Source organism: Piliocolobus tephrosceles, chromosome 9 (assembly GCF_002776525.5).
Source record: "Piliocolobus tephrosceles isolate RC106 chromosome 9, ASM277652v3, whole genome shotgun sequence".
Classification (NCBI taxonomy): Eukaryota; Metazoa; Chordata; class Mammalia; order Primates; family Cercopithecidae; genus Piliocolobus; species Piliocolobus tephrosceles.
The window spans coordinates 114,392,588-114,416,850 of record NC_045442.1 but is presented as its reverse complement, the minus strand read 5'-3'; the positions used below and the strand labels follow the sequence as shown (position 1 = coordinate 114,416,850).

At 40.6% G+C, this 24,263-nt stretch overlaps 1 protein-coding gene across 1 annotated transcript in view; it reads right to left on the bottom strand.

Moving 5' to 3' along the window:
- Positions 1–24,263, bottom strand: part of CUBN (cubilin) — a 336,941-nt gene that overhangs the window by 131,469 nt on the left and 181,209 nt on the right. Inside the window, exons 33-37 of the mRNA XM_023223232.1 lie at positions 11,629–11,788; positions 9,478–9,591; positions 7,263–7,373; positions 5,750–5,878; positions 4,492–4,624 (exon numbers count right to left, since the gene is read on the bottom strand). Coding sequence (XP_023079000.1) covers positions 4,492–4,624; positions 5,750–5,878; positions 7,263–7,373; positions 9,478–9,591; positions 11,629–11,788 — 647 coding nt within the window. The remainder of the gene's footprint in view (positions 1–4,491; positions 4,625–5,749; positions 5,879–7,262; positions 7,374–9,477; positions 9,592–11,628; positions 11,789–24,263) is intronic.

Genomic DNA, 24,263 nt, shown 5'->3' with positions numbered 1-24,263 from the left:
GGAAAGGAAGGCAAGGGAAGAGGAAAGGAAGGGAAGGGAAAGGAAGGGAAGGGAAGGGGAAAGAAAGGGAAGGGGAAAGGAAAGGAAAGGAAGGGAAGGGGAAAGGAAAGGAAAGAAAGGGAAGGGAAAAGGAAAGGAAGGAAAGGAAGGGAAGGGAAGGGAAGGGAAGGAAAAGGGAAAGGAAAGGAAAGGGAAAATGTACTTCTCTGTCATGTGTATCTTTCCATTAACGCTCAACATTATCCATTGCAAGATTTTACTTTATGCTAAGTATAGTGTTCCCCTGGGGCTCTATCTCAGCTAATGGAGGAGAATGGTTAGAGATAACCAGCCTCAAGTCTCTGGCCACCTCAAGCCCTACCACTAGTCAATATACCAGGTACATCTCTGGTCATTCCCTGCCTACCAGACCACAGGGGTGAAGTAACTGGTCAGCTCTGCTCTACCCTCCTCTCAAGCCAGATACTAGCATTGGTAGGTCTCTAACCAAATCAGTAAGCCTGGTGGTAAGCTGGTGGCTCTCACAATCCCACCAAGGTGGGTCACTACAGTATAGACCATCTGTACTACTCTAGATGGAACTTTTACAGCAAGCTATAATTGATCATTGAAATCAGGATATATTCACATCAGGTAAAGCAAACCACACATTTGTCTCCTTTGACAATCTGATGCTTTATAACATAATATTTGTATCTTCAATCATTTGTTTTTGCAAGGAATTGGTCTAAATCCATCTTTGGGATGACTGCCAAGTTTGGTGCATACATTCAGGCTCAATTTTATTACCCATAATATGATCAACAATGTGAAATATGCTAAAATTGTTTTCTTCTGCTTCTCAGAAAGCAGAAAGGGAAGAAAGGGAGATCATTTTCCTCAGAAGGTAAATTACATGCAGCTGCCTCTAAAATCTTTCTATTCAAAGTGCAGTGCATAGTCCAGCAACATCAGCATCACCGGAGAGCTTGTTTGAAACAAGGAATCTGGCCCCACCAACCAACTCAGTGAGAAAGTGAATTTCAGCAAGATCCTAGGTGATCAACATGCACATTAGCATTCTGTCCAATACTCCAGAAGATTACGAAGTGAAGGTCTTTTCTATGTACTTGACTAGTGTAATCCAGTGCTAGATGGCAGAAAAGACATTCCATTGGACATGGTGGTAGGGAAATACTGATAAGGATTAAATTAAACTTTAAAAAAGCTTGATTATTCTTGGAAGTCTTTGCTTTAGGCTGCTACATTTTAAAAGCAATTCTACCCTTTGGCTTAGATTTGTTAGTAAATGTAGGATGTGGAACAAAAAAAGTACAATCACTGTTTCTTATTATCTCATTTTGATTCTTGAACCGAGACCAATCACTTTCTAAAAGCACTCTGCAAGCATAAAATACAATTTCTGTCAATTCCTTGCCTACCAAACCACAGGGGTGAACTAACTGGTCAGAAAGATTGCACTGCACTTTGAATAGAAAGAGTTTAGAGGCAGCTGCATGTAATTTACCTTCTGAGGAAAATGATCTCCCTTTCTTCCCTTTCTAGGTTCCGAGAAGCAGAAGAAAACAATTTTAGCATATTTCACATTGTTAGTCATATTATGGGTAATAAATGGTTAAATACATGTTTTACAAAAAAAAACTCCTTTTTAGGTTTTATTTCTCCCCGTTCCTTTTTGTTGCAGATTCAACCATAATTTCTCCAGTCCTCTTCCCTGCTCAGTTTCACCACAATCCCAGCCCCATGTTTTAGAACTTGATGTGATACATATGTTTCTCATATGCTCTCACACACCCCAGGGTAATGTTTCCAAGCACCCATCTGGATAGAATTTAGACCAGGGAAGAAATAACTCACAGGCCTTGCCTTCTCATTAATCAACTGCAAAAAAAGAGGCATCTTGCAGTCTAAAAAATCCATTTTAAAAATAAAACTCAAGCTAGTAACTCAGAGTAATCAAAATTAACTTCTTACAGGCAAGAAAGGAAATAGCTGAGCCATTATGATTTTCTATATGGTAATTAAAATGTAATGTCTATTAAGCACTAAAATAGATGAAACTTGCTTTCTGTGTATGTAATCTCCTACCCTCTGGAAGGAGAGCCTAGTGCTGCCCATTTGGATTTATTTGTGAACCATCACAGAAGATGCTTCAGAAATGGTAAAGGTTGAGAGAATTAAGTCACTGAACATTTGCTAAGCACCAGCTGTGTGGTATGCGTTTTAAATTTGACATCTTCTTTATCTTCACAGTTCTAGAAATTTGAAATTATTATAAATTTGTTTATAGAAACTTGTTATTATTATCCCACAGAAATAAAATGTATTTAATTAAACAGCTTCTTAATATTGGTTTATGAGTAATTTGTCAAGACCCGAAATCTTATCTGTCTTGAACACCTAGCTCAGTTCCTGGCAACCGCTGAATGAGAGCGGTCAACAATGTGAATGTGGTAGAGACACAGAGGAAAAGACCAAAAAAAATCATTTTATGTGGCAATTCTGATAAGCCTTCTAAAGCTGTGCGAAGGGCTTTGAATTTTATTCTAAGGACAATGATGGTGTTTTATTGATCAATATATAGAAAGCACCTCATAGGAGAGTAGCATGAGCCAACTACATGCCTAGCACATATTAGGAGCTTAATAAATATCTGTTGAGTAAAGGAATAAATATATGTCCGGTAAACATTATAAAGTATATAGATTTCTTCCCATCCAGAATTCTGTGCTGTTAGTGAAGACGAAGACAAACCAGGCCAGGTGTGGTGGCTCACGCCTGTAATCCCAGCACTTTGGGAGGCCAAGGTGGGTGAATTACTTGAGGTCAGGAGTTCGAGACCAGCCTGGCCAACATAGTGAAGTCCTATCACTACTAAAAATATAAAAACTAGCTTGGCATGGTGGCATGTGCCTGTAGTCCCAGCTACTCAGGAGGCTGAGGCAGGAGAATAGCTTAAACCCGGGAGGCAGAGGTTGCAGTGAGCTGAGATCATTTCACTGTACTCCAGCCTGGGCAACAAAGCCAGACTGTGTCTCCAAAAAAAAAAAAAGACAAACCAAAACCTCCTTCCTGTGAGGCAGCTTAAACTTGCATTGCCTTTCGGCAGGCAGAGGGTGTCTTTGTCTTAACACAAGGCCACTTGTACCCTGGAGAGGCTCTGTCTGACTGATGGATTTAAAAAAAGCAACTTGAGATGTTTGAACTTGGTCCACAAATGGGATGGTTGTCCCATATTTTTAATCAGTTCCAGATGCACAGATTAGCAAGTCTTGGAAGAAAAGTAAGACTTTTAAATAAACAGGCCAGGGTCCTCAAAACAATCCTCCTCTCTCAACAATAAGTTACTTATAGTCTCTTCAAAACAGAATTAGCAATCCCAACCACAGCCTAGTAATATGTAACATAGACTGGTAAATAACTTCTAATTCAAAACGGCAATTTAAATTCCAAGATCTTATCTCTCAACATACAATAAGCATTCATTATCACGTGACGTGTCACATATACCTCTCTATTAGTTGATTAAAATGTGTGCTTTTTACATCTACTCTAAGAGATATTATTGTTGCTGTCTAATTTAATCTAAGACCACTCAGAATGTTATAGGATCCTACTACTAATTCCATTTTTATAGTCCCTGTTCAAAAAGTGTTATAGTGCAATGAGGAATGAGGAATATGAAAGTGCGCTAAAAAATTAAGTTTAAAGTTTAAGTAAGTTTAAGTTTGGAAGTCAAAAAACTTCCAAAACCATTCTTTTTTCTTTTTTTTTCAAGATGGAGTCTCACTCTGTTGCCCAGGCTGGAGTGCAGTGGCTCAGTCTCGGCTCACTGCAACCTCCACCTCCCAAGTTCAGGGGGTTCTCCCACCTCAGCCTCCCAAGCAGCTGGGATTACAGGTGCCTACCACCACTCCCGGCTAATTTTTGTATTTTTAGTAGAGGCGGGGTTTTGCCATGTTGGCCAGGCTGGTCTCGAACTCTTGACCTCAAGTGATCTGCCTGCCTCAGCCTCCGAAAGTGCTGAGATTACAGGCATGAGTGACCGCACCTGGCCCCAAAACCATTCTTCTGATAGAAATAGAAGGAAAGGTGGATTGAGGTGGGGATAAGATATAAGCGTAAAGAATGCTTAATTGAGATGGGAGGGCTCTGCTGGAATAAACAATACTAGTGATTCTCTGGAAGGACCTAAATGTGTCTAATTCCAAAAAAAAGATAAGATTCCTGTACTCTGAACATGAATGGGCCACAGATTCATTCACCAGGGACTCAAGAATGTTCTTTTGGGAATGTTAGACAGGACTCAAGAACCATGGTTGACAGAATCTTCATGCTATTTATAACTCAAATTATGACTGAAATAGAGGAAATGTGGAAAAATACTTCCTAAATTTCACGTATACTGTAAGTTGCCCATCCTATTAGCACCAGGACTTCTTTCCTACAGATTCATTAGCACTGAAACAATACACCATAAAAAGGATTTACATAAAAGACAGCTGGAGTCGGTTGCCAGGGGAACTGACTATGTTCCAGACACATTCCACATTAGGGGGATAAACGTCTGGGTAGCCAGGGCTGTTGAAGATGCCTTCAGCCACGTAGAACGTTCCACCACAAGCTGGAAGAAAACAGAAATAAAGTGAGTATCACAGCAAAGACTGCATCAGACACTATAAAATAAAGGAGAAAGAACGCTAGAGCCATATCAATGTAAAAGAATAGTCAATATGTCCATCTCACATTTTAAAACATTGATGTCATATACAATAAGGAGGGAATGATTCTGCAAACTGAAGATCAAGGGCCAAGCAGTGTGGTGGATTAGAAGGAACTTCTGCATGTCTTTTCTCAAAGCCTTTTCTACCTGTGAACGGTAACTTTGAAGAATAAAAGACTTGTTCACTATCCTACAGCCACTTGACTTTTGTGACCAGGATTCTATTCAACCCTGGCCTAGAACCCAAGGCAGCATGCTTGCTTTTCCCTCTCAGTAGAGCACCAAAATGCACACACCATCTTCTAGGTGTTCTGTAGCTTTTAACTACTAATAACAAGGAAGATGGCAGTGACCAGCAGCACTCTCCTGGCTAACAGGCTAAGAAACCCAGTCCTGGGCGGCTCCCCGTTCCTCTCCTCCCCACGTTGGGGCTGCCTTAACAAGCCAAAAAGAACACTAGGGTGAGCGCAGTGGCTCACACCTGTAATCCCAGCACATTGGGAGGCCGAGGCTGGCAGATCATGAGGTCAGGAGTTCGAGACCAGTCTGGCCAACATAGGGAAACCTCGTCTCTACTAAAAATACAAAAATTAGCCAGGTGTGGTGGCAGGTGCCTGTAATCCCAGCTACTCAGGAGACTGAGGCAGGAGAATCGCTTGAACCCAGGAGGTGGAGGTTGCAGTGAGCCAAGACTGTGCCATTATACTCCAGCCTGGGCGACAGACTGAGACTCCATCTCAAAAACAAAACAAAACAAAACAAAAAAAAGAACATCAAGTCATCTGAGAGCGTGGGGTGTAGCTGAAAAGACAGCCACATTTCCAACCAATCCTCCACACTTCCAGAGTTCATTATTGTTAGAATTGACAACAGGTTCACTTAATTGGGAAGAAGGTAAGATTTGGTCCAGAGGTGATCTCAGGAAATTAGCTCCCAACTACGAAGGTCCAAGAGTCCAAAATAACAAACCAAGAATTTCTACCACATCCCTGTTAACCGCTGGAGCCAGGTGCTAAGGTTTCTTACCCGACACTGATGCAGTGACCATAGCATGGAAACCTCTAGCACCCAAGCTAGAATCAGAGACGAACCTCAGTGTCAGGGCGCTGCTGAAGGATGTGATAGGATGGGGCATGTCAGTGCCACAGTAACGGCCTAGATAATGAAGATAACCACAAGGAGAATGAATGATGACATGGCAGAGGCCGCTATTTCTAGGAAACACATCTTTACTAGAATTACAAGAGACCAAAACAAAGGGAAGAAATTGCCACTAGGAGAACCACTTCATTCAGGGTCAGTGTTTGAGACAATACCTGATCATTTAAAATATAGGAGCTATACATAGGAGAGGTGATTTATAAACATGATCAAGAACAATAGGACCAGAGGAAAAACTTAGACGACCAAGGGACACATGTACCTAGAGCAAAAATCTCCGGCCCAGTTGGACCCATACAAATACATGCCCTAATATTCAATATGTTGTAGCACAGAAAAGTGTGGATGCTGGAGCCAGGCTACCTGGATTCAGCTCCTGGCTCAGTCATTTGCTAGCTGTGTGATCCTAGGTAAGTTACTTAAGTGCTCGGTGCCTCAGTTTCCCCACTTGGAGAAAAGGGGCATATTGAAAATAATGAAACCTATCTCATAAGGTTAAAAGGATGGACTTATTATTTCTAACATACTGAGAACAGTACTCAGCACAAGGTCTTGCGATGTAACAGTTTGTTGAATAATATATCCTTATCCTTGTCAAAGGCTTACCAACAAAGACCTCAGGCGATGCTGTGAGAGGTGTGGATAGGGTGTGGAGAGTTCACTGATGGCTCACTTTTGTCTCAGACACTGTCCTGGGCACTGGGAATTAGGCAACAGGCAAAATAGTCTCCTCCCTGACAGACCTTGTCTTCTAGTGCAGGATGAGAAGTTTTTACAACAAAATTCAAAAGTTAGGAAGTTTATGGAGAAAGCTTAAATGGCCTGAGGTGGTTTTTGTTTTGTTTTGTTTTGTTTTTTTGCCTGAGAATATTTCAGAAACTAGATAGTGGCACTCTTAATTTTATTGGGAAGTCTAACAAACAAATGACAGATTTTTAATGGAATTAATTAATTAACTAATTAAGTGGTTATTATTATTATTTTTTTTTTTGCGTCCACTAAGGACAAGGCTGAAAGAAACATGCTCCATTTGAATGTAAGAACTTGGTCAAATATTAACAAGAAATTTCTGATAGAATGCTCTGTAATGCTGGGATGGGCTGCATTCCACTACTCCTTAAAGCAGCTGCAATTTTTAAATCTTTTAAAACATATACACAAACTATTCACACGTTTGAATATATTAATCAACAGGCTGAGTTCCCTGAACCCCACATTCAAGCCTACTTTCTTACCCTTTAATCATCTTTACTTGGCTTAGGCTGCTCTTTCTATTTATTGGAAACATTCTAACCTAGAACGGCAGCCTATAAATATGTAGATCTATAAATAAAGCACAGCCAAGACCACAGATGTATATGAGTGAGCGCCGAGGTACCTCGGAGGGGTGCGTCTTCGTGGTTGCCGTCCAAAATTTCTACAAAGTCACGTGTGCACGTTGTGCTTCTTTCAAGTTCAAAGTGGGTAAAAGAGAGGGTGATATGATTTACTGGAAGAAAAAAGAGAAGATTATCTAACACAGTACTGGCAAATAAAACATACAGGGAGATGGGGCAAGACGGGGAGGTGGGGTTAATGAGTCTAAAAAATAGAAGGAATGAGTAAGACCTATCTGATAGTACAACAGGGTAACTGTAGTCGATAATAACTGACTGTACATTTAAAAATAATTAAAAGAGTATAATTGGATTATTTGTAACGCAAAGGATAAATGCTTGAAGGGATGGAGACCCCATTCTCCACGATGGGATTATTTCACACTGCATGCCTACATCCGAACATCTCAGGTACCCCATAACTATACACATCTACTATGTATTCACAAACATTAAAAATAAAAATTTTTTACAAGATAAAATTAAAATTAAAAAACATACAGGGAGATAAATTTTACTTCTGACAATTTCATGTAAGGGTTCTCCAGCACAGAAGTAATGAATGAGGCAGACTTGCACGTGGTTGAAGGGATAAAGAGAGGGAAGGGGATAACTTCTATGCTAGATGGTTTCCTTTGAAGAGTAACAGAATAGATGCTTTCCAAAGTGCCTGTGGCATCTGAAACGCTGGTAGTGGTAAATAAGAGGACTCCTGGGTAGGTTCACTGCAGGCACTATAAGGGAATATCTTGTTGGAAAATGCCATCTTTCCAGTTTTTATATCACCATTGCTCTGTTTCTCTCGTAAGCATTTTTCTCCATAGACACATTTCCTTAAATTCGGATTCTTTGCATGTGCTTGCAAATAATGCATTCTTTTCTCCCTGGCTGTCACATTTTAGCTCACTTAGTTTTATTTTCAGGCTAGAGCTAGTGCCCTAAGGTTCAGAGACATTTATCAAGAAAGCTTTGCAGAACAGCAAGCCCCTGGATACGTTTTCTTTTTGTTGTTCTTCAAGCTCTCTAATCTTGGGAACAGGATCTTTTCCTATTGCTGTTCTTGAACTAGTGAGATCCTTCATCTAAATACTTTACAACTCATTAGAAAATAATCCTCAGGCACAAACTGCTCTGTTCAAGGGAGGGGGCTTCTTTATCTATAGCTCAGTTTCTGGCTGGCTGGCAACTTTCTTTGGGGCTCCACCTCCCCGTTTGAATTGGCTAAGGATTACATCATCGGCCACCACATCTTATGCATGTCAATAAAGACACCGGCAATTTGTTAACTCCTGGCATCCCAAGGGAAAGTGCTAGAGAATATTTAAGCCAGACTCTTCCTTTTGCAGATTATTTTTTCATGGCCTGATAAGCTTAAGTGACTTCCCTATTTTCACACAGGCGACTTATTGCTGTGTAGAGTGAAGAACTTAAAGTCTCTCCTACATTATGCCTGAAACTGTATTTTCCTGCAAACCTCAAGGGAGGGCAGGGCTCCCCTGAAACAGGATTCAGAAGGGCCCCAAGCATCACCTGCTTTGCAGCTATTCTGTCACGTCCTTTAGAGGCATTTCCTGATGTTCTCTTTCTGTCTTACCAACGGACTGTTACCAGGTCAGAAAATAAGATTCTAGAGTTCCAAGAAAGAAAAGAAAGTAAGCCTTTATTCAATGTTTATTCAAGGCCTGTGCTGGAATAGTACCTTGCAGGAGAGCCCAGGTTTTATGAATGTCTGCTTTGATGGATAGGCGCGTGCATTGCATTCTGGCCCGTGAGACACTGATTCTCCAGTCTGTGGCTCTTCTTCATTTGTTCACTCAGCAACTGTCTTGAGCATCAGCTACACTCAAGGCACACATGTCAAAAACTATTTATGGATTATTTTGGTTTACCCCCAATCTCACATGCCTGCATATATATGCCTGTTAATACAGCGAGGTTGTAGGTGTGTTGTGTTGTTGTGTGTGTGTATTTTTAACCTTTACTAGGCATTGAAATGAAAAAAAAATTGTTTTTAAATTTAGAAGCAACTGTAAAAATGACTTCCCTATCAGATTAGGAAATGCTTGTTCTTGTGCACATCAGGCAATAGGGACTTGCAAAAGATGAAGAGGAAGGCCATCGACTGTGAGCACTGAGATAAGAAGGTTACTCATAGACTGACCTTCCCACAGACACCTTCTCTCCTGCATGCCTTTTCTTTTTTATTTTTTTACTTACATGGAGGTTGCGCTTGAATGATCCAGCTGCAGTTCTGATTGTTTGGATAATTGGCAGGGAACCGTGGAGAGGAAACAGTATCAAATGAGCTGGTGAGGATGTGGCCTCCGCAAGCTGGGGAACACACAAACACACATACATGTCATATGCTTTTCATTTCTACTGACCGTACGAAACAATTATTTGATGAATAAAACCATCAATGATTTTTCTTCTTATTTCTCAAATGCGTACCAAGGACGTTCTCCGTAAGGAGAGCTGTACATAAACCATGAGAAAACAGGAGCACAGTTTATATTTTTAACAATTGTTCTTCAACTACAGAAAGTAGGAAGTGGCAAAAAGCAACAGATTCAATGGCTATGAATTGCCTAAGTTATTCAAACAAAATTCTTGCATGGATTCACTTACACGGCCCACTCATAAATCATAGGTATAGGGATAATCTACTTATAAATGACCTCTTTTTTTTTCAGGAAAATAAATACTCAATTGAACAAGGCTTCCTAAGGATGACTGCAGATTATCAGAGAAGAGCAAAATTCCATGTGAGTCCTGAAGAGGGAGAGGCGGTCACTGCTGGAGGGTGTAAGAGGTCTCGCCGAGGAGGAGGCTGAGGCTAAACTAGGACTTGGAGGGTGAGAAAAGGGAGGCCAGGGAGGGGACCGCCTGAGCAGACACAGAAGAGGGTAAGGACTGCAGCTATACATGCTCAGCTGGAGCGTGGGGTGCCCGAGGGATGTGGGTGACTGACGCTGGAGAGAGGTCAGGGCGGTTCTGGGGCCCTTGGTTAACATCTGCAGGAGCAGGCCAGGTGGAGACAGGACAGACACTGAACATTCCAATGGCATGATCAGAGCAGGGCTTTTACAGGTGACTTTGGAGAGAGATGGGGTAAGGGGAGGTGACTTTGAGGAGGTTGTCAGAGTCCAGATGAAAGCTAGCAGGGACTTTTTACTATGAAACAACATACAAGTGAATAATAACATGCAAAAGAACTATTAGGAAACTAGTTTTTCTTTAAAATCAACAAGAATATAGTCTGTCTTGCTCCAAAGTCTAAAGGTCTATGGTATGTATTTGGGAGACCTAGATCCAGGCACTGTCCCTATCCAGAGCTCTTTCCTACAGAATATAAGTGAGTTGATAGATAGACATAATGACTACACAGACTAAATGTATTTGTAATGAATGTTCTGAATTATCTGAATACAAGTCATCTCTGATGGGATAAGGGGTTCATCACTCAGAATGAGCAGATGAAAGGCAATGGATAAAAAGGTCTTCGACAAGTGGTGATTTAAGAACAAAAACAACGGCCAGGTGCGGTGGCTCATGCCTGTAATTCTAGCACTTTGGGAGGCTAAGACAGGAGAATCATTTGAGGCCAGGAGTTTGAGATCAGCCTGGGCAACAGAGCAAGATCCTATCTCTAAAATAAAAAAACAGCCAGGCATGGGGGTGCACCTATAGTCCCAGCTACTTGGGAGGCTGAGGTGGGAGGACTGCCTGAGCCTGGGAGGTTGAGGCTTCAGTGAGTCGTGATTGCACCACTGCACTCCAGCCTGGGTGACAGAGTGAGACCCTGTGGAAAGAAAGGGAAGGGGAGGGAAAAAGAGGAGGGAAAAGGAAGGGAAGGAGAGGAAAAGGAAGAGGAGGGTAGTAGGGGAGGAAGGGAGGGAACAAAGAAAAATAAATGGAAAACAACAGTAACTCCTCAGTTGGACAATGGCAGGACTCAGAAATGAGGGAAACCACTGCTTCCAGGGGCTGGAATCTGATTACATTACCAGCAAGTCTTGTCATTGATAACAGTGTATCCCATTGTAGTGTAAAACCTTGGGTAGTGCTAGATCAGTGAATTTGGATAAAAGCTTTCCTATACTGTTTCTAGTCTTAAAAGCAGTTTTAAACAGTATTATTCTGAAAACTTGTTAGAGATGCAGGTCCAAAGGAAGTCAGAGAAGGAGAAGGTTACAAGCATCAGGAGTTGGGATAAATGTAAGTCACAGTTCTTTTGTTCTATTTAATTTTTTACATGTTAAGTAGAAGGCTGTGATCAATTTCTGAGCACAGGTCTCATTTCACTGTTGCACCAAACAGAGCACTGAAGATTTCTCTTGGGCTTGGGAAGATCCACAGGGTACTTGCCTTGCCTGAATTGAGCTCGGAAGCCTCTGTTCTGTCTGGAAAGACCAGATTGAAATCTCACGAAGAGGCTGTTTCCTGAGGACACAATGGGGTTAGCCAGCTGCTCCCTTCCACACGTCCTGGCAAGGCGGGACATTGTGGAGCTTGAGCCATCGTATGCCTACAAGAAAGGTGACAGGGCAAACAGTGGTTCAGAGCTTCAGATTCACATCTAGAAGGCCTGTATTCCATGAACTGCCTGCACGCCGATGTGCTAGTGGAAAATCCCATGTTTGCTGGGTCTAGGGAAACTGGCTTTATTTTCTTCTCTTGTCTCACAGTTCCATGGGAGTGTTTGAGTCTTTGGTCATTTCTAGGGATGCTGACATAAATTTCGGCAGGAGTTCCTCTGTCAGAGCCACTATTAGATCTCTTGATAACTTCATAAATGCCATCCCTTCCACACTCCCCTTCCTCCCCAACCCCAGTGTAGTCACCTCAAAGGCCATGCCCACAACATGTGCTGGAAATGTGTGATGCAAGAATAGACACATGAGAAAACAGATGAGAAATAATGATGAGTGATGAGCATTTGTTGTCAGAATCCCGACGTTTGTTAGATCTGTTTGTTCTGCTTAGGGTTCGTGATAGGGTAATGCTTAAGAGAAAAGAAATGGTAGAATTCTTTTCAAATGATAGAGGTGATATGAGGCTGATTTAGAAAATTACCTCTCTCTCTTTTTGACCAGGCATAGTGGCTCACACCTATAATCCCAGCACTTTGGGAGGCTGAGGCGGGTGGATCACCTGAGGTCAGGAGTTCAAGACCAGCCTGGCCAAGGTGGTGAAACCCCGTCTCTAATAAAAAATACAAAAATTAGCCAGGTGTGGTGGTGCACACCTGTAGTCAAAGCTACCTGGGAGCCTGAGGCAGAAGAATTGCTTGAACCCAGGATGGAGGTTGCAGTGAGCCGAGATTGTACCACTGCTCTGAAGCCTAGGCAACAGAGAGCAAGACTCCATCTCAAAATAAAGAAAAGAAAACTACCTCTCTCCTTTTAACTATTGGTCTCATCTTGCCTAGGGCCGTGCTGAGACCTAGCTGACCCTCCATGCATGCAATGAAATGGAATCTACATCACATATACCTGAAATCTCTGTATTGATTTGTTAAAGTTGAAGCTTAGTAATTTGCTTGGAACTTAGTGTCTAGATGAAGTTTTGAATACTCTTATGTGTAAATCAGGGGGAAATGAGTTCCTTTGCATGGATGATTAATAATAACTGCCATTCATTAGGTGCTTACCGTGTGCCAGGAACTGGATTCAGCCCTTCACATACACTGTCCCATTTTATCCTCCTAAATTTCTTTCCATTTTTAAGAACAGGACAACAGATGTACAGAGAACCTAAGTAACGGGTCCAAGTCACACAGTTCCTAAGAGGGAGCAGGTCATGTTGAATCAGACCACTAGATTCCAGAGTCCAGAATTGAAACCCTTTCCTCTTCAGTGCAAGGTATCAACTGAGCAGGATGCATGCATCAACCTGCCAACCCTCAGAGTGAGACTGAAAGTATGAAGGTAAAATAGGGCCGTTTCATTCAAAACAAATTGCCACTTATATTTCATAAGAAAATCTTGGGGAAAAAAATAGAAAGTTCAGAGATTCAATGGAAGGAAGGTACTCGCGAGTGACTTTAAAAATCTGGTGATGATTATAATCAGTGTTCTGTTTAGCCACAGGTATGATTCTGTATGTTCTCTTTAGCCACAGGTATGATGGGCAGGATACTCTCAGTTTGGCTTATACAAGCCCATGAATCAAATATCAATAGGATTTTTAACTTTCTGAGGAGCTAAAGCTTTTACAATAAAAAATTTAAAACAAATGTGGGTCTGTTCTGGAGCAGCAAACCTTTTCTTTTTTATTATTTAATGTTCAAAATTTAACTCTATATACGTATCTCCAATAAATGAAACCTGATGACTGATTTTCATTCAGCAAAGATTGATTAAAAACTAAATTCCATTTTCTTAACCAATTCAAATTATAGTTTCCAATCTAGTAGGAATGCTTTATCACGCTGAACACTGTAAACACTGTACACAAAATGACATGTAAACCATCACTATGAAAACCCTTACTACAGTCACACTTGAGTCTACTCTCAAATATCACCACCATTGACTTAATTCAAGTCTTTATTGTCTCTATACTGGGTTTTATGCTGTCCTATAGTTATAGGTACAGCATCCTAAGCTTTTAGTAATGTTCTATTAATACTTTCTTAGTTTTTATATCAAAGGATAATGAATACGTTCTTAGAATGTCTGTGGTTACAGAGTATGGAGAATATACCAATTGAATATTAAGGCACAGACTATTTACTTCTCTAATTATTCATTTATTTATTTATTCATTTATTTTTATAATTTATTCATTTATAATCTATTCATTTATTTGTTTAGAATAGCATTTTTTCATTTTTATAAAAGTTTAATATTCAATTTTGTGAATATATATAGTTTATATTTATTTTTTATTTTGGTTTTAACTGATGCATAATAATCGAACATATGTATGAGGTATAATGTGATGTTTCAATATACATATACAATGTGTAATTATCAAATCATGGTATTCAGCATGTCTATCAGTTCAAACATTTATCATTTATTTGTGGTGAGACCATTAAGAATCCTCTCTTCTAGTTACTTCTAACACAGTATAATATTTATAAGCCATAATATTGTTTACTGTGGGTGCTCTACTGCGTTACAGAACATCAGAACTTATTCCTCTTACTTAACTCTAATTGTGTACCCTTTGACAAATATCTCCCCATAATTTCCTCCCCGCTACTGTGCCCAGCCTCTGGTAACCACTATTCTACTCTGTACTTCTGCGAGATCAGCATTTTTACACTGCACAAATGAGTGAGATCATGCAATATTTGTCTCTCTGTGCCTGGCTTATTTCCATTAACATAAAGTCCTTCAGGCTCATCCATGATGCCACAAATGACAGGATTGTATTCATTTCTATAGCTAGGTACTATTCCATTGTTTCTATATATCACATTTTAAAAATCCATTCATCCATTGATAAGTCTTTTTGTCTTCAAAATAAGACATACAAATGACCAACAGGTAAATGAAAAAATGCTCAACATCACTAATCACCAGTGAAATCCAAATCAAAGCCACAGTGAAATACCACTTTATCCCAATTAGAAAATAACAAGGGCTGGTGTGGATGTGGGGAAAAGGGAACATTTACACACTACTGATGGGAATGTAAATTGAGACAGCCATTATGAAAAACAGTATGGAGGTTTCTCAAAAAATCAAAAACAGAACTACCATATGATCCAACAGTCCCACTCTGGGGATAAACAGACAAAAGAAATTAAATAAGTATGTTGAATATATCTGCATTTCCATGTTAACTGAAGCACTACTCACAATAGCCAAAATATGGAATCAACCTAAGTGTCTAGCATTTCTTAACTTTTTAAACTACTGGAACAATGCGTTCCATGGTGTTTATAGACTTCTCCTTCTCAAAAAAAAAAAAAAAAGAAAGAAAAAACTCTCTAAGATTCTGCAGGTGCGTGGACTCACAAAACAAGACTTTCTGGTTTTTGAAAAATTTTCTCCCAAATTCAAAGGTCCAAGGAGTAAGTACATATTGTTTCTTCCCTTTCAAAGTCCTTGTTTTTAGACTGAGTGGTTGGAATCCTCTCAATGGACAGGAGGAAATAAGGTGAACAAAAGTAAACTAAAACATTAAGGCTGAAATCTTCTGAAAATCACCCGAATGGCCCATTTCCTTGGGGATCCTTTGAAAGGGGCACATCTAGAAGCTTTAGAGACTTCGCAGCTATTTCCCCTACCCCCAACCTCTGAGGTCCTGGAATTACAAGACCTCTGCTAAAATTCATCTGGCTGAAGTAATACTTCGTAAGGAGCGGATCAAAAATAGAAGGTTTTCTTGAGACCAGCCTGGCCAACATTACAAAACCCTGTCTCTACTAAAAATACAAAAAAAAAAAAACTTAGCCAGGCATGGTGTGGGCACCTGTAATCCCAGCTACTCAGGAGGCTGAGGCATGAGATTTGCTTGAACCCAGGAGGCGGAGGTTGCAGTGAGCCGCGACTGCACCACTGCACTCCAGCGTGGGTGACACAGTGAGACTCCATCTCAAAAGAAAAGAAGGTTTCCATGAGTCCTGGGATTGAAATTATATACCAATGATACCCCAAATGTGATGAGCATGTTGTAATTTTATAAGCTCCATCACAAACATCCTATGTGATTTTCTATAAAAATAAAGACAAGGAGGCAAGTGTGTAAGCTATTAAACTACTGTCTCATTCAATGAAAGCTAGTGACTCATCCAAGTTCACATCACTAGTGAGGAGCAGAGTCTTCTCTCTCCAAATTCTAGATTTACCATGTTACTTCTCTTTAAAATGCTCATGACACACCTCAGTCGCTTCTTTGTGATGCTATAGAATACCTGAGTGATTTATAAAGAGCAGAAATTTATTTTTCACAGTTCTGAATGCTGGGAAGTCCAAGAACAAGATGCCAGCAAGTTAGAGCCGGGTCTCTCTGCTTCAAGATGGTACCTTGAATGGTGTATCCTCTTGGGGGGAGGAACATCATGTAGTCAAGTGGCAGAAGTGCAGAAGAGAGAGAACCTACTCTTGCAAGCCCCTTTTATAGCAACATTAATCCATTTATGATGGCAAGGCTTTCAGTATCTGAACACCTCCCAAAGGCCATACCTCCTGCCACTGTGGCATTGGGCATTAAGCTTCCAGCACATGAACTTTGAAAGGGGACACATTCAAACCGCAGTATGATAGTTATTACGTTTTATGTACCTAATTGTCATTTTATGAAATTTTAAAACCTCAGGCTATCAAGGAGGAAGAATATTTTTAACAGAGTTTGAAATATAAATTCTTTTATTTGAGTGTTTTTAACACTTATAATATCAAATCAATATTCTCAGGCTTGGTGCGGTGGTTCACACCTGTAATCCCAGCACTTTGGGAAGCTGAGGTGGGCAGATCACCTGAAGTTGGGTGTTCAAGACCAGCCTGACCAACATGGAGAAACCCCGTCTCTATTAAAAATACAAAATTAGCCAGGTGTCGTGGCGCGTGCCTGTAATCCCAGCTACTCAGGAGGCTGAGGCAGGAAAATCGCTTGAACCTGGGAGACGGAGGTTGTGGTGAGCCAAGATAGTGCCATTGCACTCCAGCCTGGACAACGAGAGTGAAACTCTACCTCAAAAAAAAAAAAAATCTCACATTTAAAGTTTCAATGTATAAAATTACACAAGAAAAGCACTTCAAAGAAGAAAATATGAGAAACCTTGTCCCCATTCATTTATAATTCTAAAGTCATAAAAATTATCAATATGAATTTCCCCTTAACTTCCATTTAGTTCCTAAGGCAAAACTAGCAAATGATATTATTATTGGATACACATATATTAATATAACATATAATTCTTACTTAAGTCTACTGCCAAGAGTTTGCTAGGCCTCAGCATTGATTTTCTCATCATTACTTAAGTGGTAAAAATCAGGGCAATATATAAACAAAATAAAACTTTGTACATCTCAACTAATTCATTTCTAGATGATAGTAATAAAATAAAAAATTGAAGTTGAAGCCACAGATAAAAAGTGGCCACTGTCCCCGGGAGAATTCCAACTACAGAAGCTCTTAAAACAGAGGCAGATCTAGTGGAGTGGTCATTTAATTTCTATAGAAAAGTTGACCAGTCTTTTTGTAAAATATCTAGAATTTTATAAAATGTCAAGATACTAGCACACATATTCAAAATACACACCAGGCAGGGCGCAGAGGCTCATGCCTGTAATCCCAGCACTTTAGGAGGCTGAGGCGGGTGGATCACCGCCTCGAGGTCAGGAGTTTGAGACCAGTCTGGCCAATATGTGAAACCCCATCTCCACTAAAAATACAAAAATTAGCCTGGCGTAGAGACGTGTACCTGTAATCCCAGCTACCTGGGAGGCTGAGGCACAAGAATTACTTGAACCCGGGAGGCAGAGGCTACAGTGAGTGGAGATGGTGCCACTGCACTCTAGTCTGGGTGACAGAATGAGACTCCATCTCAAAACAAACGAAAAAACCCCACAAAAACAAAAAGCTTAACTTTATTACATAAAAATAGGAGACTTTAAAAAAAGTACAGAACCTGGCACTTAACAGGCAATAAATGTTTGATGAACAAATGAATAAATGAGTATGTATGACAGTTGCTGGTCTCTAAAAATTGAGGACTACGGTTGAGGAAAGCCCGGAGTTAAGAAAAAGCTGTCCTTGCCCTCATGGAGTCAATGGTATGTACACATAGTAGACACAATTGTGGGCAAGAGGCTATTCCTAGCGGGACGGGGGTCAGCTCGGCTGCTTTCTGGGCAGGCTTCCTATATGCCAGGTCTGAAGGCGCATGAAGGAGCCCCACCACAGGGCACAGCCAATGCCATGCACTCCACTCCCGGGGGCCCTTCACTAGCAGGGTGAGAGAAGGCAGCAGCAGAAGGTAGGCAGAGGACATCAGATCCATCCCTAAGGCCCAGAGTATTCTGAACATATGATATATTATGGCGCTATCAAGTCCCCTCCACATCCTCAGTTCTAGCCAGAAGTGAGAACTAAGCCAAACACTTATGAAATTTCTTTTAATTATTATTATTATAATTATTATGTGTGTAGTCAGGGTCTTACCCTGTCACCCAGGCTGGCATACAGTGGTGTAATAGCTCACTGCAGCCTTGACTTCCTGGGCTCAGGGGATCCTCCCACCCCAGCCTCCCAAATAGCTGGGACTACAAGTGTGCACCACTACACTTGGCTAATTTTTAAATGTTTTGTAGAGAGGGGATTTTGCTGTGTTGTCTAGTGTGGTCTGGAACTCCTGGCTCAAGCGATCCTCCCACCTAAGCCTCCCAAAGTGCGGGGATTATAGGCATGAACCACAGTGCTTGGTCTTAATTTTCATACTTGATGCTTCAATACCTTGAGGAGATTTACATAAATGTCCATCATTTCTAAAGGTAACATGTGTTCAACTTTGTCACATGTCAAGTAACACAGGAGGAAAACCATTCAGGTGAGAGACGGACAACCCTTCCTGGTGACATTCCTAGTTCTGGAGGCCTGTGATCAGAGTTCTAAAGAATGGTAATGTGGGAAAATAAAGAAGCCAAGTAAGGGAACTTTTTACTTCTCATACACACCTTTGTTGTGTAAATAGCATTATTTAAAAGTATGTTGCATTATTTAAAAGTTGGTGGCAGGATTCCTTTTAGAGGGCAAAACAGTCTGATTGAGTAAAATACCTCCATAGGCTCTCAGAACACGAGTATAGTGGGGAAGGTGTTATTTTACGTTATTGGGGACAAGTTGCCCCCCTCTCTTTGCTTCCTCATCTGTTGCTAAGTTTCTTAATCTGCACAATGAGATTAAAATGAATATATAGCCCATACTGTTCATAAGAACAAGTTAAAAGATACAAATACTAAAAGATATAAATGTTTACTGGCATGTAGTAAGCATGTGATAGATGTTAGCCTCTACTATTAGAGTAAGACAAAGTGGGACCTAAATTGCTGTGTAAGAAATGAAGTAGGGAATTAGAAAGTTATGGAGGCAAAAAAAGAAAAGAGAACCAAGGGATGGGGGGGTTGTCCAGAAATATGGGTAAGTAGGAGTGGGAGAAATAATAAATGAAAATTTTCCAACTGGAGATTGTAGGGGTGGTGGATGGTAGGCAACTTCTGACCTGGCTCTCAGTGATCCCCACGTCCTGGTATTCATGCCTCTGTATAATCTCCTCCCTGGGGTATGGGATAGACCTCATGATTTGTTCCAATTAATAGAAAACAACGGAAGTGATAGTCTATCACCTCCATAATGAGGTGAGAAAAGATGGTGCCTTCCCTCTTGCTAGTAATTTCTGTCTTGTTGGACTCTCTCTTGCCCTCTCTATTGCTTGCCCTGGTGAGCAAGGCGCCATGTTCTGAAATACTCTGTGGAGAGGCCTGCATGGCAGGGAGTCAAGGGAGGCCTCAGCCAACAGCCTGCAAGGAACTGAACCCTGTGTACATTCATGTGAGTGAGCCAGGAAGCACGCAGGCGAGTGGCATCTGGCTTCCTGACCCACGGAAACTGTAAATGTTGTTGTCTTAAGCCAGTAAGTTCTGGGGTAAGTCTGCGGGTGTGGAATGAAGAAGGGTTGAGGAAAGAATGAAGAAAGGCTTCTGAAGAATGAGGCTATCCAGTGGTGCATTCAAGTCACATGCTGTACTGCTCTTTGCAGTAACTACCTCAGACACCTCATCTAAAAATGAGGGTAGGTGATCTCCCCTTGCTGCCCCATAAGGTTATTGTAAAGATCAAATAAGCCAATATATTGAAAGTTTTGTGGAAACTATGATTACAAGTATGAAGGTAGTTTTTCTCATTGCATTACAGAAATTCTCATATATACATTTCTTTTCTTTTCTTTTTTTTTTGTTTTGAGACAGAGTCTTGGTCTTGCTCTGTCACCTAGGTTGGAGTGCAGTGGTGCGATCTCAGCTCACCGCCACCTCCACCTTCCAGGTTCAAGCGATTCTCCTGCCTCAGCCTCCCGAGTAGCTGGGATTAAAGGTGCACGCCACCACACCCAGCTGATTTTTTGTATTTTTAGTAGAGACAGGGTTTCTCTATGTTGGCCAGGCTGTTTTCAAACTCCTGACCTGAAGCAATCCATCCACCTCAGCCTCCCAAAGTGCTGGGATTCTAGGCATGAGCCACTGTGCCTGGCCTCATATATAAATTTCTAATGAAATTTAATGACATACAGAAAAGTTAAAAGCTAGCAATTCCACTTCTGCAGGTGGTTTACACTAGAGAAACTCTTATGTCATTTCACACAGATATTGCTACAAGAATATTCGGTACAAAAAGTTGCTAAGGAAAAATACTGCAAGCAACTTAAATGTTCATTAACAGGAGAATGGGCAAATGAGTTGTGGTGCATACATAAAATAGAATGTGTAGTGACCAAAAGAATGCATTAGATCTGTATGCATTACAAGGTAGAAAATGTGAAAAACAGTACAATGAGTGAATAGTGCAAGTTGAAGAAGGATATGTAGTGTGTTACATGATGTACATAAAGTCTTAAAATATGCAAAATAATATTTCATAGTGTGTATGGATGTACGCGTATAATGAAAAAACTATAAAAACCATTATGGGAATCATAAACCAGAAATCTCATTACAGTTTCCTCTGGGACGGGGAACAGGGCATGGGATCAATGATAGGAGCACATGGGACTTCACCTGTGTCTTAAACAGTTCGTTTCTGTTTGGGAGAAAACAAAAGAACTTGAAGCAAATGTGGCAAAATATGAAGATTTGGCCAGTCTGGACAGGGAGAAGTTCTTGTACGTTATATACTTTGTATGCATTATATAGTCTGTATTTCTCTACCTACTTAAAATATTTCATAGTAGAATGTTCAATAAAGAAAAGAAAAGCTATATAAAGGAAATAATAGGAAATGTACTAAGATTCACATATAAAGATAGTGCTCATAGCATGGTTATAACAAGAAATGAAAAAACCCATTAATAATCCAAATGGTCAATAATAAACCTGTGGCTAACTGAATTATAGCACGTCCATTTGATTGACTAGCCAAAGAAACTATTTTAAAAACTATTCAAATAATATGAAGTGAAAAAGGCAGGATATAAAATTATATATAATATTATCTTAACTATGCATGTTTGTGTGTACATGAGTGAGTGTATATATTTGTATGTGTGTGTGAGGGAAATAAACCAAAATTTCAATAGTTTGTATCTATATTCTAATACTAAGGATGGCATTAATTTCTTATTTCTTCTTTTCTGTATTCTACAAATTTAATATGAGGAGCGTGTAAGATTTAAAAATAAAATCTATATTAAAATTGTTTTAGTGTTTCATCACTCAGATGCATAAGCGATTACATACAGACATGAAAGGGCACTATTCATGTAAGAACACTGCAGTACCCAAGCCAGATGGCTACTAATGCCAGTTAATCTAGCCCCTTGCTGCCGCCAGGAATGTATCAAGTTTAATGGACGTGGCTTCTGTTTTAAGATCTCCAAAGCATCTGTTCGTTGCCTAATATCTATAACTGTACCCCAGTCCTCTCCCCTAAGCCCTAGGCTCATATAGCCAACTGTGTCATAGGCATCATCTCTTCTATGTTCCACAAACCCTGAAAATCAGTGTCTCAAACTGAAGCCCTCTTCCCATCCCTCTCATTTCTCCTTTACCTACATTTCTTGCCTCAGTAAATGCCAGAAGCATGTACCCAATGGCCAGATCATTTTGGGAACCCCCCATCCCTGCTACATGTAATGGATAAGCATGTTCTGCCATCTCTCTGTCGATGTATCACTTGGCTCCTTCCCTCTACTTCACCCACATCCCTCTCTAGTGTCTTGGTGTGGGGCCTCATTACATCTTGCCCAGGCCACGACGACAGCCTGAAATTTCCCCTGCCTTACATTTGTGTCTTCCTTCCATTCAGTCTCAAAACAACTGCCAGTGCACAGTGTGCACTTCTAAAATGTAACATCAAATACAAAAGTAAAGCTGAGCATACATTTTTAAATTGCACGAAATAAAGACCAGTAATCACAAATGCTTTGCTTAAGAACTAAAGATCACGTGATTGACATGGACGTGATGCAGAGAGCTTCAGCGGCTGCCCCTCTCTGCTGTAATCAAAACCCTGGAGTGATTAAATGACTCGTGACCACCTGACTGAAATGTCAGTCATCATTTGCACCCCTCATGACTGATGGGGAAAAATGAATTGTAGCTTCCTCAGTAATATCTGTATTTTTATTTTTAAAACAAAAAATAAAAAAACAGGAATATATTCCCTGAGATTGTTGGAAAGTAGGAAGGGAGAATTTTTTTTCTACTGGATTTTTTATCTTCTCGTTTACTAAGTTTCATCTTGCTCAGAGAGAAAATTTTTTTTAAAGATTACTTAAGATCTTTAACATAGCGTTAATAGTAATAGAAGCAGGAGTCATTGTAATAGAAAAATTAGGAATAGCAGCTAATAGTTATCTGAACCAGACACTGATAGGTACTTTCAATACATTTGTTTACATTCAGTTCTTACAGTTCCACTTTGCAGCAGGGAGAACTGAGCCTCCGAAAACATACATGACTTGCCCAATCACAGGCTCAGTAGTGTAGAGCCAATATACAAACCGTATCTGTCTGACAACCGACCAATTATGATTAAACCTAGAGAAAAGGTGAAATCAAGTTGTATTCATTCAGTTAGAATATTGAGAGACCATGATTCTGTGAAGCTAAGTGAGATAGTCACAGTCTCCAAGAAAGATGACCATCTGGAAATAGGGTGCAGCTCTGGAAATAGGGTGGGAGTCCCTCCTCCTTTGTATCTCGACCTGCAAACAAGCATCCTCAGTAGCATTTGAGAAAGTCTTGTATTGGGCTCCCGTGGCTTTCCGAGTGGTTGGCATCTGTCTTGCATTCCATTCCACTGAACGTGCATGGGATTCCCAGCATGGCTCACTTAGCAGAATGGGTAACAAAGAGCACAGTGTCTGGGGTCAATAAATAAACCCAGAACTTCTATCGTTGCCACATAAACTTGATTCTATTCCGGGATTCAGATATGAATCTCCTCCTTGTCCTTCTCTGGTCCAACCGCCATTCTCTGGTCTAGTGTGGCCTCTTTCTCACCTGGACCCTTTTTACTTTTTTGTTTGTTTGAGACAGAGTCTTACTCTGTAGCCCAGGATGGAGTACAGTGGTGCGATCTCAGCTACTGCAGTCTCTGTCTTCCAGGTTCAATCAATTCTCATGCCTCAGCCTCCAAAGTAGCTGGGATTACAGGCACACATCAGTACGTCCAGCTAAATTTTGTATTTTTAGTAGAGACAGGGTCTCACCATGTTGGCCAGGCTGGTCTTGAACTCTTGACCTCAAATGATCCACCCACCTCGGCCCTTCAAAGTGCTGGGATTACAGGTATGAGCCACTGCGCCAGTCCCACTTTGCTACATTTTTAACTCCAGATGGTAACATACGTCTCAAGCCCTGGATTGCCTTTGAGCTTAACAGGGTGCAAAAATGTGATGAAGGAGAAGACATTTAGGGCACAGGAGAGAGAATTCACGTGGAGGTGCAAAGTCCATTTGGAGGATCAAGAGTCCATGAGGTATTTTCATATGTTATAATATGGCAGTGTAGCTGCTAATGAAATTCCTGCTTTGGAATATGAACTTCTCCAAAATAGAGGAAACATTAAGTGATAGGGAGGGAAATCCCTCAGGAAATTATACAAGCTGTTACAGTCATAAATGTGAGTGCGGAAGGAAATGAAAATATTACTCATTACAGCATCTTTTCTTGGGGCTGGGGAAGGAGGAAGCATCAGTTTCCTTTGTCAGTGATTTTTTTCCAGTTATGCTCCTTGGAAATTCAATACTTAGTTCAATTTACAACCCCACATCTCATGTCACAATGTGTTCACCCCTATTTCTTTGTTCTATACTCTCCCACTCAGTC